At 42.3% G+C, this 17,478-nt stretch overlaps 1 protein-coding gene across 1 annotated transcript in view; it reads right to left on the bottom strand.

The window, feature by feature from the left end:
- The window catches only part of PDE1C (phosphodiesterase 1C), a 336,052-nt gene that overhangs the window by 83,955 nt on the left and 234,619 nt on the right, over positions 1-17,478 (bottom strand). Inside the window, exons 3-6 of the mRNA XM_044675577.1 lie at positions 8,892-9,005; positions 6,880-7,062; positions 5,346-5,412; positions 715-831 (exon numbers count right to left, since the gene is read on the bottom strand). Of these exons, the coding sequence (XP_044531512.1) occupies positions 715-831; positions 5,346-5,412; positions 6,880-7,062; positions 8,892-9,005 (481 nt within the window). The remainder of the gene's footprint in view (positions 1-714; positions 832-5,345; positions 5,413-6,879; positions 7,063-8,891; positions 9,006-17,478) is intronic.

A 17,478-nucleotide genomic window follows, 5' to 3' on the forward strand; every position in this document is an offset into this window, starting at 1 on the left:
GAGAGAGAGAGAGAGGGAGAGAGAGAGAGAGAGAGAGAGAGAGAGAGAGAGAGAGAGAGAATGGAGATGGAGGTGGTATAAATAAAATAAAATATTTTATATTTTATAAATATAAATAAAATATTAGGTCAGTTCAGTCACCCTACCTATGGCCAAAGCAGAAACTATTTTCCTTGGTTCCCCAACACATCCCCTGAAATGCTTCCTAAGAGCCATCCCTGAGGATCTGAGGCTCTGTGCTCAATGGAACAGTTGGTTAACAGACCATCCCCCATGAGCTATACTTCTGCCAAACCCTGAACAGGGGAGAGATTTTACTTCTGAGAAGGCCTAACTCTGGCTTTCCTTAATACCCAAGTGGCTCTATTACCACTCTTCCAAGGCAAGTCAGGATGTTGGTACAGATAATAAGAATTAGTATAAAATGTGATTGACTTTTTAATGCTGATGCTTCCAGAATGGAGAGTCGGTGCCAAACTCAGGGATGCTCATTTGTAAAGCATATAAAATGCTTTACATATAAAATGCTTTACATATAAAAAGCATACAAAAAAAAAGTATAAAAAAATGACAAAGGTCATTCCAGCCAAAGCCTTGGACATGGTCCTAATGTCCCAGTGAGGATCAACATCCTTTGGATGGCCACCATCTTTTCCACATGCTTCCAAAGGGTAGGAAGAGGGGAGAAAAGGGGCCCACAGCCCATTCACTCACCTTGAAACGGCTGATCAGATCATAGCGGGTAAGTAATTCGTAGAAAATGAATTTCAAGGCGTGATCTCCACTGGCTTCATTCAGTGTGAAGACATCAAAGGACCACTTGTCTACATCCTGCAAGAGGAGAGAGAAGAGAGCGAGGATGTTCTTAGCACAGAGCCCTTTCTGTCTTCTAGCACTTGCTCTTTACAGCCCCTCATTTCTCCACTGTGACTTTTGGTCCACAGAATGCTCACTCAGAATTCCATGGCTGATTTGCCAATCCTTTTTATCTGATCACACAACCTGATCAAAGCTTGTGGGTTCCTGAGCTAACAATTATGGATTTTCTGTCTTTTGGCCACTGAGCTGATAATAACAACCACTAGCATTTATATTTTAAAGTGTGCTCCTCACAACAATTTTGCAAGAGGGGGTGACTATCCTTATTCCCATTTTATAGATGGGAAATCTGAGGATCAGAAAGATGACCAGATTTGTAAGCTGAGAAAAGACAGAGGCAGGATTTGAACCCAAGATTTCCTGGCTGCCAGTCCAATGCTCTATCCACTAAGCTGTCTCTCTTGATATGCAACTACCCAGGAAGAGAAAATATTCTTTTATGGCACTGCCATTATTATCATCACCACTACCCTTGCTACTGAATCCTACTGTTTACACCCTCCCTAGCAAGGGAAGAGAACTCTAGCTTGGGATAAAGAAACAAAAACATACCAAAACAGTCCCTGCCCTCAAGGGACTTATTTTCAAATTTTATTTAGAATATTTTTCCATGGTTACATGATTCATAATCTTTCCCTCCTCTCTTCTCTCCCCGCTCCTGGAGCTGACAAGCAATTCCCCTGGGTTATCCATGTATCATTGCTCAAAACCTATTTCCATGTTATTCATACTTGCAGTAGAGTGATTCCTTAACATCAAAACCCTAATCCTATCCCCATCGAACCATGTGATCTCCTATGCTTTTCTTCTGCGTTTCTGCTCCCACAGTTCTTTCTCTGGATGTGGAGAGCATCTTTCTCCTCAGTCCCTCGGGATCGTCCTGGGTCATTACATTGTTGTTAGTAGCAAAGTCAGTTACATTTGATTGTGCCACCATGTACCAGTCTGTATACAACATTCTCCTGGTTCTGCTCATTTCGCTCATATTCCATCTCCATACATACAGATACCACAATTTATTCAGCCATTCCACAAACGAAGGGCATCCCCTCATTTTCCAGTTTTTTGCCACTATAAAAAGTGTGGCTATAGATATTTTTGTGCAGGTATTTTCCCTATTATCTCTTTGGAGGCACAAATCCAGCAGTGGTACGGCTAGATCAAAGTGCAAGCAGTCTTTTAAAGCCTCCAGCCACTTAGGATCTAATGGGGTAGACAACAAATATATATGACACAAACTATATATAGGATAAATTGGAAACAATGAAAAGGGAGAATATATTGGGATTAAGAGAGGATGGGAAGGACTTCCTGCAGAAGGTGGGATTTTAGTTGGCACCTCAAGGAAGTCAAGATCAGGCCAACTTCTTCTTTTTTTAAACATTTATTAATATTCATTTTTAACCTGTTTACATACTTTATGCCCCTACTTCAGGCCAACTTCTTGACGCTGATTCTCTGGCATATTTTCTTTCGCTCTTATAGGAACTCCCACAGCACTACAGATGGGTTCACAAGAGGTTTAGAGACTCCACTCAAACCTCAGAAAACTGAAAATCTGATCCAGCAAGATCAGAGGCTAGTAGACCAGCAGGAAAAGACCCCGAAGGTCCTCTAGTCTACCAACCTAACTTTATAGATTGGGAAACATTCAGTGACAGCCTATTTCCATGGGACTGGTTTCTCTCGTAATCCTCTATATTTTATTTGATGCATTTAAAACTATCACTCAAAGAAGGAGCATAAGCTGATTCAGACTTTCTGCCCAAGGAATCTGTGGCCCATTAGAAGCTGCTCTGCCAAAAGCATTCTTTCAGCCCAGACATTTCACATGGAAAAAAATCCCCTGGATCTTCCGGGCTGCTCATAGAATCAACAGAAAACCTACTCTCTAAGGTAGATTCAGAGGATCCTCCATTTCAAGTTGGAGGGAGCTTTGGGGGATTAGCTAGTCCAATCTTCTCATTTTACAGGTAAAATAACTGAGGCCCAGAGAGGGGAAGAGGGAAAGAGCCCACCAAAATGAAAGAATTCACAAGTGTGAGAAGCAGAATTCAAACTCAGATCCTATCCCCATCCAGCATTGTCTACTCTCCTATTGGCTCCTTTTTTTGCTCATGCCTATATGTTAAACATTTGAACTCCACCAAACCAGTGGCTTGGCTTGACAAAGCCAGGACTCAATCACTGAGCTCTTTACTCCCTCCTCCCCCCTCTGTAATACCCTTGTCTTCCTGGCTTTTCTGACTGCCCTCCCTGATCTATCAGTGGTCTCAGAGCTCCCCACCAACTTCTCTTTATTACATATAATAATAATAATATCTAGCATTAAATAGAAATACTCTCCTTTACCCTCACAGCAATCCTAGGTGGTTGGTGTTAGAATTATCTCTATTTTATAAACAAAGAAACTGAGACAGAGACAGATTAAGTGGCATGAGACAGAGGTGGTTGATTTTGGAGCCAAAAACACTTGGCTGGGTTTAGTTTCTGCCTCTGATCCATACTTGGCTATGTGACCCTGGGCAAGTCACTTAACCTCTAAGTGCTCTGGGGACTTGAAGATCTCATAAGACATCTAAGTTGCAAAGGAGATGCCAACCTTCATAGCAAATGGAGTCCCTGTTCTGACAAAAATCACAGGGCCCTTCTCCTTTGCCAGGAAGGCCTCATGGACCTAGGAACATCCTTGGACTTCCACACTGGCTGGGTGACCCTAGGCCAGTCACTTCCCTGTCAATGACAACTCTCAAAGTCTGTGACTTTCTAAAAGCCTTACTTTCTGTCCTAGTAGCAACTCTAAGACAGAAGGGCCATGGCTAGGCAAATTGAGTTAAGTGACTTGCACAGGGTCATACAGCTAGGAAGTGTCTGAGGCCAGGTCTGGCACTCTATCCACTGAGCCACCTAGCTGCCCCACGAACCCTGTTAACTTGCACAAGCTGCTGACCTACATCGTGAAAGGTATTTCCTCCCAGCGTTCCCTGCACTGATGAAATCACCACTCCGGTCACACTTTGCGCTGAATCACCTACATAGACCCATTCTCTCCTCCAGGAGAAGGTGAGCCCCTTCGGGACCCAGGACTGGTTCTTCTGAAATGCGTCCTAGTCTGGGTCCCCATCCCTCAGCGGCACCAACTACTGATTCAGATAAAACTTCCCACCAAGTCCGGCATGTTTAGCACTTAGGTCAGTGGCCGGCACATAGTAGGTACTTAGTAAGTGTCGAGTGATCTGTTCTGTCCACCGCGTGATTCTAATGCTCCTTAGTGCCAAGAAGCCCCTCTTTGCCCTGCTTTGACTGCTTGCCAGCCTAGTTAGGCATGTTGTGGCTGGCCTCGCTTAGAATGGCGCCACCTGCAGGCACGTTCGAGGTCCTGCTCTCCTCCCAGCCTCCTGCGCCCCTGCCTTTCGGACCAAGGGAAGAAGCGCCCATGCACAGGGTGCTGCAGTGGCCTCCAGGGCTCAGCACTGCCTCCTCATTCTGCCCAGACAAGAGGGAAAGGGACAGCGTGCGAGAATGTGTGTTTGTTTGTGTGACCCGGCCCTGAACGGCTTAGAGAAGACAATGGCTCCGGGTCAACATAGCGGTACATAAATGCATTGATGATGCCCCAAAGAAAGCGGAGGGATGGGGGCTCATCACCAGAATGGCATACCGACAGGGGAGGGTTCCCAATTCTGGGAACACTTCTGTTCTCTATGCAGCAACCAGCCCCAAAGCGCAATATTTGGGCAGGTGCTGGCAAAAGCCATCGCTGGACCAGGATGCCTTGTTCCCTGCCGACATGTGGTATCCCCGGCCACAGGGCAACGTGGGTACCCAAGGCCTGGTGCCAGGTCGGGCCAAGAGGGGAGCCCCTTGCCTGAAAGCTTTGAGGGAATTCAGCCCGATTCACATTGACATGATCTGGAGGATTCTTTCAAAGAGTCTCCTGAATGAATGAGTCTCTTCCTCCCAACTGGGGGCAAACTAGATGAGCACAGCTTTTGTTTGTTTGGGATCTCCATGTGGGAGATGGTCCAGAAAGGACTGGATCAGGAACACGGGGGAACCTGGATTTCAATCTCCCTTCTGCTACGGTCTGACCCTGGAGAAATCACCTCAGCTCTGAGTCTCAGCTCCTCATCTGTAATGTGGCTAGATGACCTCGGAAGCCCTTTGTAATTAGTACGTGATCTGCAGTACAGGCTCAGCTTCGAAGGTACAGGACTAGAACATATTAGCAGCCCATTATAGGGTATCCCACCTGCCCTCCAGAAAAGGAAAGAGGATGAGAATTGAAAATCCATTGAAAAAAGTAGAAGGCTGGATGATGAGATCCAGGGATAGGAAAAAAAAAAAAGGAAAAAGGAAAAAGGAAGTGAATGAGAAAACCAAGAAAAACTTCAGAAAGAACTTGAAAAAAGGACTCGTCTCAAGCAGGGATATTGAGCACTAAACGATCTGTGCCCCGAGATTACCTTTAATGCTTCGATCACAGCTGGTGGGTAGCTCAGTCCAACCATGTTCGATGTCCGTCTGTACATTCTAGCAGAGTCAGGGGGAAAAAAAGCAATGTCAAGTCCCACAAACAGATCACGGGTCCCAAGCATTCAGCCCGCAGAATAACAAACTTTCTGCGTAGATGAGTGTCTGGAAATGACTTTGCAGGCTCCAGAGCCCAGAGGCCCTTTCCATTTCTCTTCCTGCTCTTGTCATCCACACCCAGCTGGCCTAAGCGCTAAGATTAGAGGAATGAAAGCAGCCCAAACACCTGGATCATGAAGCGAGAAACAAAATCCGGCTGCGTGTTCCATGGAGACAATTCAAATGTCGAACAGCCTCTCCTGCCAGATGCCAAAGGTGTAATGAGCACTTTTGATGTCCAGGACAAGCTACATAAAACAGGCCCTCAAACCAGCTTTTTAATGAGAAATTCGGTCCAGGAAGGGGGAAGAGATTCTAGGGCACCACTCATGAGGAGAGGAGCCAGAGACGCCGGAGCTCTGCGAAGGGAAATTCCATGGTGGGAGAAGCAGGAGCAGGCTGAACTGTGGAGGTGCTCAGCTGGAGGATGGGAAAGAAGCGTTCTACTGGGGAGCTGCCTGTTGCTAACTAAGTGCTAAGCCCATTCATTTCTCTTATATGGAGGGATTCTGAGTCCTTTAAATTGATCCTTTCATTCTTAGGGATCGTAGGACAGGTCCCACCTTTGGGTATGGCTCTGCCAGATGCTAAGTGTGGCAGCTAATGGACAGGGATGCTGTACCACAGTGTGCCATTCCAAGTGGAATGCTCTTGTAGGAGAGCAATTTGTAGACTAATATTTCCCAGAATCCTCAAAGAACCAAATTAAAAATTCCCTTCTTGGTTGAATGAAGTTGGTGAGGTATTTCAAAATGGCGAGCCTGTGGTTCAGCAAGGAATATGGGACAGCGTAAGACGTTGGCACCTTCCATTGTAAAAGGTTCCCAGAGAGGAAATCGTTTTTAAAAATACTTTAGTTCCCTATGCACATCAAACCTACACCTGGCTACCATCTTGTTTGAGTCAAGAGTCATCCTGGCATTCCCACCTTGGTCTCTTCCATATTTTATATTTTATACACTTATTTTTTATTTTATTTTATATACTTATCACTTACCCCAATTCTTTAGGAGACAAAGGGCTAAAAGACCTACTTCTTTTTCTTTTAGTGAGTTTGCCTCATCCTAGTGAACATACAGAAGTTGGGATGAATACAAGTAGGCAAGGATAAGCTGAGCCCATGGCTACCTGCAATCCCTGGAGTAAACCCACCTTTCCTCTCGAGTTGTGAGCTTCTCTCTCCTTGTTTGAAAATTAAGAACTTGGTTCAGATTAAACTTTCCTTTATAATTCATAGGACTCAAAGGAGACCCAATAGTGTCCCTACACACATCAAAGAGGACAATGCTGTCTATATGGCCCATGTGTACTATTCCTGACCTAATGAAATCTTTCAGCCCAGGAACTTGGTTCCATTTTGCTATTTACCTCTCCACAAAGATGCCGGCCTGCACGGCATGAACGATGCTTTTGAACCGGGGCTTCTCCTCGCTCCGTCTTAGCATCATCCCCATTTGCCGGGTGAAGGTGGAGGCCAGCCAGTCCCGGACCTCAGAGGGCACGGCATCTGACTGGATGTCACTGAGCTCATCTTCTGTGTCCAGAAGTCTCCTAAGAAAGAGGAAAAGGAACAAGAAATGAACGGGAGGCTCACAGATCTAAAGCTAGTAGGCTCTTCCAAAGTTATCCACCCCCCAATCCAATCATTTTAAGGATAAGAAAATGGAGTTCAGAAAGGTCCAACACTCATTGGATGATATATCCAGAGCTAAAAAAGCCTTCAAAGGCCATCCAGGGCAACATGCTGCTTTTACAGATGAAGAAGAAACTGAGGCCCAGGGAGGTAAAATGACTTGCCATTTTATAGATAGAAAAACAAAGACCCAGGAAGGTGAAGTGGCTTGCCTCAATTCATACAGGAAGTAATTATCAACATCAAGATTTGGACCCAGATCCTCTGACTCCAAAGCCAAGGCTCTCTCCACTATATGTACTTTGCATGTGCTTATCTGGGTGCATCTTGTAGAACTTAAGCACATTGGAGAGTAGGTGTTATTACTGTTCAGTTGTTTTTCAGTTGTGTCCAACTCTTCATGCCCCCATTTAGGAGTTTCTTGGCAGAGTTACTAGAGTGGTCTTCCATTTCCTTCTCCAGGACATTTTACATATGTGGAAACTGAGGCAAATATTTGATACTTGCCTCTATACCAGAGGACCACTGCCTCGGAGGTCCTTGAAGTGCTGAGGATACTCTAGGACTGAACGTCGCAGAGAACGTGCCAGGGTTCATTCCTACGTTGGAGAAGGCTGTTTCCTCACCTGGGAGTTCTCTCTAGCAGTGAGATCACAGGCCCATTATCCAGCCTGTATCCTTTCACAGAATCACTGGGTAAGAACTGGAAGGAATCTGAGATTCCACGGAGCCCAAACCTCATCCCACTTCTGTTTTTCAGTTAAGGAAACTGAGGCACAGAGAGATTTGGTGATGAATAAGTGTCTGAGGCCAACTTCAAGTCTAATGCCCTACTCGCTAGTCCATGCTTCTTCATATCAGGCAGCCAGAAGGCATTTAATAAATGCTTTATGAATTGGCCTCAATGATGACATCAGATTCTTTTCCATTGGAGTCGCCCATGTGTAGGGAGTCATCAACAACACAAGCCTTAAGTAAAAGCAAAATCCATTCAGATTCACATCGGGCGGCTTTATAATAAAACCTCGCTCGCCCAGACTAACTGGGGAGGGACAGCAGAACAAGGCAAAAGTCCTAAGCGGCACATTTGAGAAGAAATGCAGTTTTGTTCTTCTCAATCACATACAGTAGTCAAAATGGCTTTAATGCCCACATTAGAATGATTTGCAGTTAGTAGAGAAATGTGAAGCAGGAGGTTGTGGAAGACCAGCTTACACTGTAATTACACTGTTTCCAAGGAAATAGCCTCCTGGAAGGGGTGGAAGCAGCTTGTTCTCCCCAGTGGGCAAGCAGCACCCCCGTTCAGCCTTGTTCCTCTGCCTGCTCTACTCGGTGTCCACTTGGCCCAGAGACGATGCCAAAAGAAGACCTTCGCCTGCCTGAACGGGCAACGTCTCCAGGATAAAGAGTGAAGTCTGTTAGAGGTAAAGAGGCTTCCCAGGGCCACCTGAAATCATCTGGGCTACAGTCATGAAGCTTGATGTGAGGCAGTCAAGGTTCTTGAAGTTTGCAGAGCCTTACACTTACAATGTTTCTTTGGAGCCTTCCAACAGGTACTAAAACTATTATCGTCCCCATTTTACAGATGAGGTAAAGCACCCTGCTCCTGGTCACACCGGACCAGGTTGGTAAGTTGGAGTAGGATTTGAACTCAGCTCTTCCGGTCTCTGAGTCCCAGCCTTTCTCCCTTGACTTATTATGTAAAGATGCCCATTGGCGTATGGAAGCCTCGCTGGTGCCTTCTTACCTCGTTTCATCAATGTACACAGATTCAAGGACTGATGCTGCATGCTCCAAATTCTTCTTGAGGTCCACCACAGAAGCCTCTCCTCTCTCTAGTTGTTTTACCAAAGACCGTAACCTAAGAAGAAAAATGGAAGAGAGAGCAGGTTAGTACACGAGATGCCACCAAGAGGGGTGCTCCTACATACGCCAAACATCCGATTGCCACGAGGATCTCGTACTCCAAAAGGAAGAGGTCTTTCTGACGAGCACTTTCCTCAGGGCACTTGAGGGGCGCAGAGAGTGTGACTATTTTACAGGAAAAGAAACTGAGGCTCTGAGGATTTATGTGGCTAGCCAGAGAACACCATGACAAATAACAACGAAAGTTCAGAATAAAACACAATTTGCCTGATGCCGTCTCCATGACTTTGAGGTCGACCTCTTCTACTTCTCAAGACTCATCTGAACTACACCTGAAAGCAACCACAGAATCCTAGAATCTGAGAGTTGGAACGGACTTCGAGGAGCCCTTCCTATAACCGGTGACCTTATTTCTGGGGGAATCTCTCCCAATTCATCCCAATTCTATATTAGCTCTTTGGCTTCCCAGATCATACTGCTGCCAGATTTTGAGCTTGTGGTCCACTAAAATCCTCAGATCTTTTATCAGATAACTTGAGAAACCCAGTTTTGTTTTGTTTTTAACTAGATACCTACTATGTGTAAGAAACTCTCTTTCCTACCAATAACTCATATTTATATAGCTTTAAACATGTTAAAGTACTTTTCTTATCACAACTTACACGGTTCTGTGATTTCTATTTTATAAGTGTTAAAACTAAGGCTCTTCTTATTTTAAATAATTTGCTCAGGGTCACACAAAGTATCTGGGACAGTATTCTAATTCAGTTCCTGAGTCCAAACCTGGCATTCTAAATATAACAAGCTGCCCTTCACAGAAGATTTTTTAAAAGCAGCCTTCACAGCACCTGTCCACAAGGAGCTTCTAGGCTTTGAAGCACCACAAGGCATACGTCTTTACATGAAACAAGAAAGAATAATCAGAGGCAACATATACTGACAAACAAGATAAATTGAAATATCAAAGCCCCAAGCCACATTCCTTTATTTCTTCTAAAAGAACAAGTCCACCTTGCTTTCAGCACCATTTTCTAATCAGCAACCCTGGAGTCAAAAGTAGGAAAAAGTAGGATGCCACCCTGCTAGCCCAGTAGACTTGGTATTTCTGTGTACTCTATACATAAAAGAAGCCAATAGCATAATCTCTCCAGAATGGATCCTCTGAAGACCAAATCTTTTAAAGAACTTGAGGGAAACGAGGTTCTTCTTGGGGATTCTAATCATGCTTTCTGAATAATTCCAGTGGAAGAAAGAAAGGAGAGAAAGAGGAAGAAGAGAAGGAGGAGGAGAAATGTGGTGCTTACAATTGAGAGTGAGTTGTAGTGGAGAAAGGAGAGCAGAAAAACTAATGGAAAGGTTGAAGAATTATGTGAGCAAAAAGGAAACCTTGATAACACAAATTAATACTAAATGGTAAAAGAATACACAGAAAGAGTGAGACTGTGACAGTCACAATTAGACCTCCAGAATAGAGAATGGATAAACTACAACAATCTCAAGGGTACATATGAATCTCAATAAGAGATATGAAGTAAAATCTTGCATCTATAAAACTGGGGGGAAGCATTAATTGATAACACAAGGGGAAAAAACCTTGAGAATAGCTTAGAAAGAGAATGGAACATTTTAATAAATCAGCGTACTGAGTAAAGAGTACATGAAAAAACAAAAATACAAAAATGCCAAGTGGAAAGAATAACTCACAGTGCAATTTTTAAAAATGAAATAGGATAGCAAGTCTCTACAAATCAAAGTAAGAGAGGCAGAGGATAAAGCTAAGACAATCGGTGAATTGTTAGTCTCCCAGGAAAATGTGAAGAAACAAAATCTGATGCTATGTCAAAATCTCATAGTGAAACTGGAGGGGATGGTGATATGTATCTGTAGAATCCACAGGGCACCAATAGAGAGAAATTCCAAATTTAAGTAACCCAGAAATATATTTATCATATTTGAGAGTTTCAGTGTGGATAAATAGACTCTTAAAAGAAACTAGGAGAGGGGGCAGCTGGGTAGCTCAGAGGATTGAGAGTCAGGCCTAGAGATGGGGAGGTTCCTGGGTTCAAATCTGATCTCAGACACTTCCCAGCTGTGTGACCCTGGGCAAGTCACTTGACCCCCATTGCCCGCCCTTACCACTCTTCCACCTAGGAACCAATACACAGAAGTTAAGGGTTTAAAAATATTTTTTAAAAAAAGCAACTAGGAGGAAACAAATTATAGATCAAAAAGTATCATTTGATATGATGCAATATCATTCAAAAAAGGCAACAGGATGTGAAAGATGAAATGACAAAAGGTTACTGAAAAGCAAGAAAAGTCAATGTGTGCCACAAACTACTAATCCTACAAAGCTAAGAATACATCATGAGAAAAGATGGTTCTTCAATAATGATAAATTTTATTCTTCCTTTCTAAAAATTTCAGTGCTGAACAAGGTCCTTAATAGGAAAACTTCCTAATAGCACAGATATAACAAAGTCTCAGGATTACAGATTTAGAGGCTAGTCCAGTTCCTTAATTTTATAGATAAAAAAGATGAGGTTAAATGACTTGCCCAGGGTCACACAAATAAAAAAATGATAGAGCTATGATTAGAAGCCATGTTTTCTTAATCTAAACCCACAGTTCTTTCCACTGGACAACTCTGACTTCTAAACAAGACTGGAATGTAATTATTGAGAAATAAAGGAATAAATGTCTGCATGCTATGAGCTGTTAAACCAATTGTTGCTTTGACATCCTGACTTCAATCGAAGTCACTAAAAGCACCAAGATTAGGAATATGAGGGGACAATATCCATGAGAAAATCAAAAGATGAAAGAAGTTAAAAGAGGGAGAGGGAGTTATTATTTTTAGTCATTAACCAGCACATATTAAATACAAAGTGGGAATTAGGGATAGAAAGATAATCTTTCATTCTGATCTGATCTGAGAGAGAAAGTCTTATTTTAAAAGATCATATAAATAAAAGTAACACCAATAAGATTAAGAACCATTGCCTAAAAGATAAATTTTCTAAGGAAAAAAAAACTAAATTAAGAGCAACTATTAGGGGAGGAGTGCTCCAAACTGGTAATAATCAGAGAACTGTAAACTAGCCTGCCTCTGCCATATCACTTGCCATGCATCAAATAGGCAAAAATGGAAAAGTTCAATGTGGGTGGGGTCGTGAGAACACAGGCATGTTAAGTCACTACTGATAGAATGATAAGGTCTGACTTTAATGGAAAACAACTGGGAACTGGGCAAAAAAAACCCAACTATTCATATACTTTGACTCAGAGATAACACAAATACACCAAAGAATTTGATAGCAAGAAAAAAATACTAACTATATGAAGGGATGAATTTTGTGGAACTCCCCCACTGGAAATAAAGACAGCGCTAATGAAAAAATAGCTAGTGGCAAGACTAGTTTAATTATGCAACTTTTATCTTTTTTTATTATATCAATAAAATGGGGCTAAATTACCAAAGAGTTCAACTATAGATGCTTTAGGGCAAGCCTACAAATATTTTTCCAGATGGATCAAGCCAAGAAAAATTGTTATTAGGTCCATGAAAATGGAATTGGACCATCTCCATTTAATCAATGTCCTTTTCCCTGACTCCCTCTACTCCTTTCGATGGCTCCCCCTAATATTAGACAAAATGGAAAACGACTGCTGAGTGGACTGAGTGTACAAGCAATTGTCTATAGCAGATATATCAGCCATCCCCCAACCAACAGAAAATAGGAATTAGAAGGAAAGGCAAATTAGAATCTCTTAGTTACCAAAGTACAGTATAACAAAAGAATTGTTGTTGTCATAGTTATACTCAATCAGTCTTCCTCTATCAATACCCCTGCAAGTTCCCCAATATTTTCTCGTCACTGGCCATGGATTCCCAGTGGAACACAAATAAATTTGATTAGCCTATACAAAACATAATTATGAAAGGAAACCCTCATAAGAAAAACCTCTTATTGTATTTCAAATACAAATAGCTTGCATTTTCTTCTATTATGGCTTCACTATACCATTGCTCCTATCCATTGGCATGGATATTTAAGAGCTGAGTGTACTTTTAATTTCTATTAAGCCTACTACTTTTCTTTTTCTATCCTCGATCCAGGTACCAATTATACAATCAATCCACAATATTTTATCAAGTGTTTACTGTATTATAGGCAATGTCCTAAGTGCTGCTGAGGATACAGAGAAGATAGTTCCTGTCCTCAAGAAGTTTTACATTCTAATGGGAAAGAGAAGAAGCACAGAAATCAGGACATACAAGATATATTTGGCTTTAGATGGATGCTGGCCTTAAAAGGCAAGGCATTAGCATTTGGGGCATCTTGTAGAAGGTGATGTTTGGGGTAAGTATTAAAGCCACTGACTCTAAGATATTAGGGTTAGCATGAAGTGCATTTATATATGGGGGCAGCCAGGACAGAAACAGAGATGGGAGATAGAGCATTACATGTGAAGAACAAAAAGGAGGCCAGTCAAACTAGACCACAGAGTACAAGGAAGTGTACAACAAGACTAAGTAACGTGTAAGAAGACTGAAAAGCCTGGAAAGCACCCAGGCTGGGTTGAGCAATACTCCCACTCTCTTTCTCTTCGCTCTCTGGACTTTCAAGAGCTCCTGCCTCGGAGCAGCAGAACTACCTCCCCTTTCCATAGTACATTAGTCACATTCTAGTTCCATCAAGGTTCAAAGGGTTTTCTATGGGAATTCTAGGTCCAGGCTGCTGAATGACATAAAACACTTTAATTGGGTTAAAAGAAATGGTTACACAAAAAGTACAGGACATTCCATTTTCCTTCTCATGTAATCATCGCAAAGGGGAAATCTTTACAACTTAGCAGCAAACACTCTAGACAAGCGATGGGCAAACTACGGCCCGCAGGCCAGAGCGGCCCCCTGAAATGTTCTATCCTGCCATGCAACATTATTCCTAATCTAACAAATACAATGAGGAGGATACAATACCATGAAACTTTGAAAGAGTTGCCTTAGAAACAAACTGACAGCTGAGCATTTCCTTTCCTTTGGCCCCTCTTTAAAATGTTTGCCCATCACTGCTCTAGACTATCTATGTTTCTTTGTTTTAATTTAATAGTGTTTATTGTGTTCCAGGCAATGTAGAAGGCACTAAAGTGTATCTGTATTTCTTGACTTATCCAACAAACATTCATTACACACTTATCGTATACCTAGCCATTATGTGCTAGAGATACAAAGAAAAGCAAAAAGTTTGACCATCTATTATTACTACCTGGCAGGAAGGGCTTCCTGGAAGTAGTTCGAAGTAAAAATCAGTTAACAGAGCAAGAGGGGCAGGATAGATGGCTATGGAGATGGAAAGGCATCAACTGTGCTTAGTGGAGTCAAGTGCATCAGGCTCACTCTTTGGGCTGGAGCCACCTAAAATCAGGACATAAGGAAGCAGGACGGTCACTGACCAATACTGCAGCCCAGCCTCAGGATCCTCTGTGTGCCTGAGATTGGGAAATGGGAAGGAAAGCCTAGGAGGACTCTGAGTGTTTGTGGAAGCGTTCTTCCCCGGTATCTGTGTGTCCTGGGCCATCTGGTAGGTTGGGTCATGCTAACTAACTACTGGGGGGAAGTAAAGGCTCCAGACCATGCCAAAGAAATGGATTGTCATGAATCTAGACCATGAGGTCATTGCTAGTCTTTCCGAATTCTCTTCTCCATGATCTTAAGGATGCCTGTCATAACTTGGCTCCCTTCAAGACCTACCTCTACAGGAAGCTTTTCCCAAAACCCCTAATTCTAGGGTTTTCCCTCAGCTGATTAGCTTCACTTTATCTCATCCATATCTAGTTGGTACTTATTTGTTATCTCTCCCATTAGAGTGGGAGCTCCTTGAGGAGCTTTTATTTTGTCCTTTTTTTTGTCCTAAGAACATCCTTTTATTTTGTAATCCCAGCACTTGGCAAAGTATCTGGCATGTAGTAGTAGGTGTTTAAAAATGTTTATTGACTGACCCTCCAGTCAGAGATCACAGGACTCTGACAAGATCCACCTAATTATGTTTGGTTTAGCAGGAAGGAAAAAGCATCAAACAGGAAATACAACAATTTTCCAGGCAGGGGCTGGAAGGATGGAGAATGGAGGACATCCTGCTAGATCTTGCCAAAAGGTACCGAGCTTCTCCATGTTCCTTCTCATTTGCAGTCATTCACTAGAAGAATCAGCAGTATATTCCTCTGCTGACAAGTCAGGCACTTCAGAAACATCTGTCTGAATAGCCCAAAGAACTGAGAGGAGGCCCTGAAAGCATCTTTGAATGGTGATAATGAGAAAAAAGATCAGTTGAAAGCAGAGGAGATTTGACAGGATTGTTTATGAAAACCAGCACATGTACATCTCTGAACATTCCCATTAATTCAGGGAGCCCGCTGAAGTCTCTCATATTCTGCCTTACCTTTGGTTCAACTTAACATTTATTAAGCATCTACTGTATGTGAGGCACCAAAAAAGTGAATTTTTAAATGGCAGAGTTCCCACCCAGCTTACCATCCACTCAAGGAATGGTACATAAATGCATATAAAGTAAGCAGAAGAAATCAAACAGCATCACTTGGAAGAGAAAGGAGGAAGCAATCTCCAATGGCTTCTTCTTTAGCAAGGAAGACTTCCTGGAAAAGATGACAGCTGGACAGGGACTACAAGCATGACTTCAGGACTAAGGTATGGCTTATACAAACACAAAGAGGTGGGAAATGGAAGGATGAGAATCAATTTGATCTGATTTTTTAACACCACATTTATTTGATACATTAAAGTTTGCAGGTATCTCCCCACACTAGAGAAGACATCATTTGACCATTACCTCCAAAATGTATATAAAAATTATGCCTTCTTGTTTTTATTTATCAGTTCTTTCTCTTGAGGACGACATACATGAGTTATTCTTCAAACAATATTTCTGGTTGCTGCACATAACATTCTTGTGGTTCTGCTAGTTTTATTCTTCATAAATTCATATAAATCTTCCCATGTTTAAATTAATCTTGTTAATTTTTACAGCACAGTAGTATTCCACCACAATTATATAACTTGTGACTTGTTTAATCATTCACTGATTTGACATGAATTTTGATCTTTGGAAATCATGATCAATAACCACCCACTCCTACCTCAAATGGTAACACTAATTTTGTCATAGCTAAAACATTTTATGAGAGTAAACTCTAGGCAGTGTGAGAGCTAGTGTGCCATAATGGATAGAGAAGAGCCCTTAGAGTCCTAGGATCACCTGTTGGCCATTTCCAAACTATATTGACTATGCTCTGGTCACTCTCCCTCTTATCAGGTCCTGGATTCTACCTCTGGGATGTGGGATCCAAGAGGTGAAATTTCACTTTCTCTTGAAAAGAACCAATCTTTTATGTCACTTCTATCCTTTGTCTAGCCATCATTGAACCGTGTTGCACTGGAGTCATCCTCTTCATCCCCCTCTAATTTCCCGGCCTTTCCTTCCCCTGAGATTCTGGGATGTGGTAGAGGAGTTTTCACTTTGTCTTGTGTGACACCAGACCTCCACATTACTCTCTATTATTTCCAAACAAGGCTACTCGATGAGTAACACTCGCCATGGTTTCTAGCTCTTTTCCAGGTGCTGTCTCCTCCCCATTAGAATATAAGCTCCTGGAAATTCTGTGTGAACGGAATGACCTGCAGGAATTGATGCAAAGCAAAAGGAGCAGAACCAGGAGAACCTTACACACAGAGATGGATACACTGTGGCACAATCAAATGTAATGGACTTCTCTACTAGCAGCAATGCAGTGATCCAGGACAATCCCGAGGGACTTATGAAAAAGATGCTCTCCACATCCAGAGAAAGAACCGTGGGAGCAGAAACACAGAAGAAAAACAACTGCTTGGTCACGTGGGTCAATGGGGATATGACTGGGGATGTAGATTCTAAAAGATCACCCTAAAGCAAATATCAATACTATGGAAATGGGTCTTGATCAATGACACATGTAAAACCCAGTAGAATTGCTCTTGGGCTATGGGAGTGGGGAGAGAGGAGAGGAGGGAAAGAACATGAATCATATAACCATGGAAAGATATTCTAAATTAAATAGAAATTTTCAAATTAGAAAAAGACAAAAGCTCCTGGAGGGCAAAGATAGTCTTGCTTGTATGTCCTTCTGTCTCCATGATTTAACACAGCACTTGGCACTGAGTTATTGAGTCCAACCCCCTCATTTTACCATTTTAAAGGAAACAGGAACAGAGAGCTTATAACTCGCTCGTGGTCACAAAGTTGGTAAGCCCAGGATATAGGTTTGAAGTACCATCTTTCTGACCCCAAGTACCATAACTATGGTTTCTGGACTCAACATGGTATGCACATACATACACACAATTACACACATTTATATATATATATATATATATATATATATATATATATATATATATATATATATATATA

Source organism: Gracilinanus agilis, chromosome 1 (assembly GCF_016433145.1).
Source record: "Gracilinanus agilis isolate LMUSP501 chromosome 1, AgileGrace, whole genome shotgun sequence".
Taxonomy (NCBI): Eukaryota; Metazoa; Chordata; class Mammalia; order Didelphimorphia; family Didelphidae; genus Gracilinanus; species Gracilinanus agilis.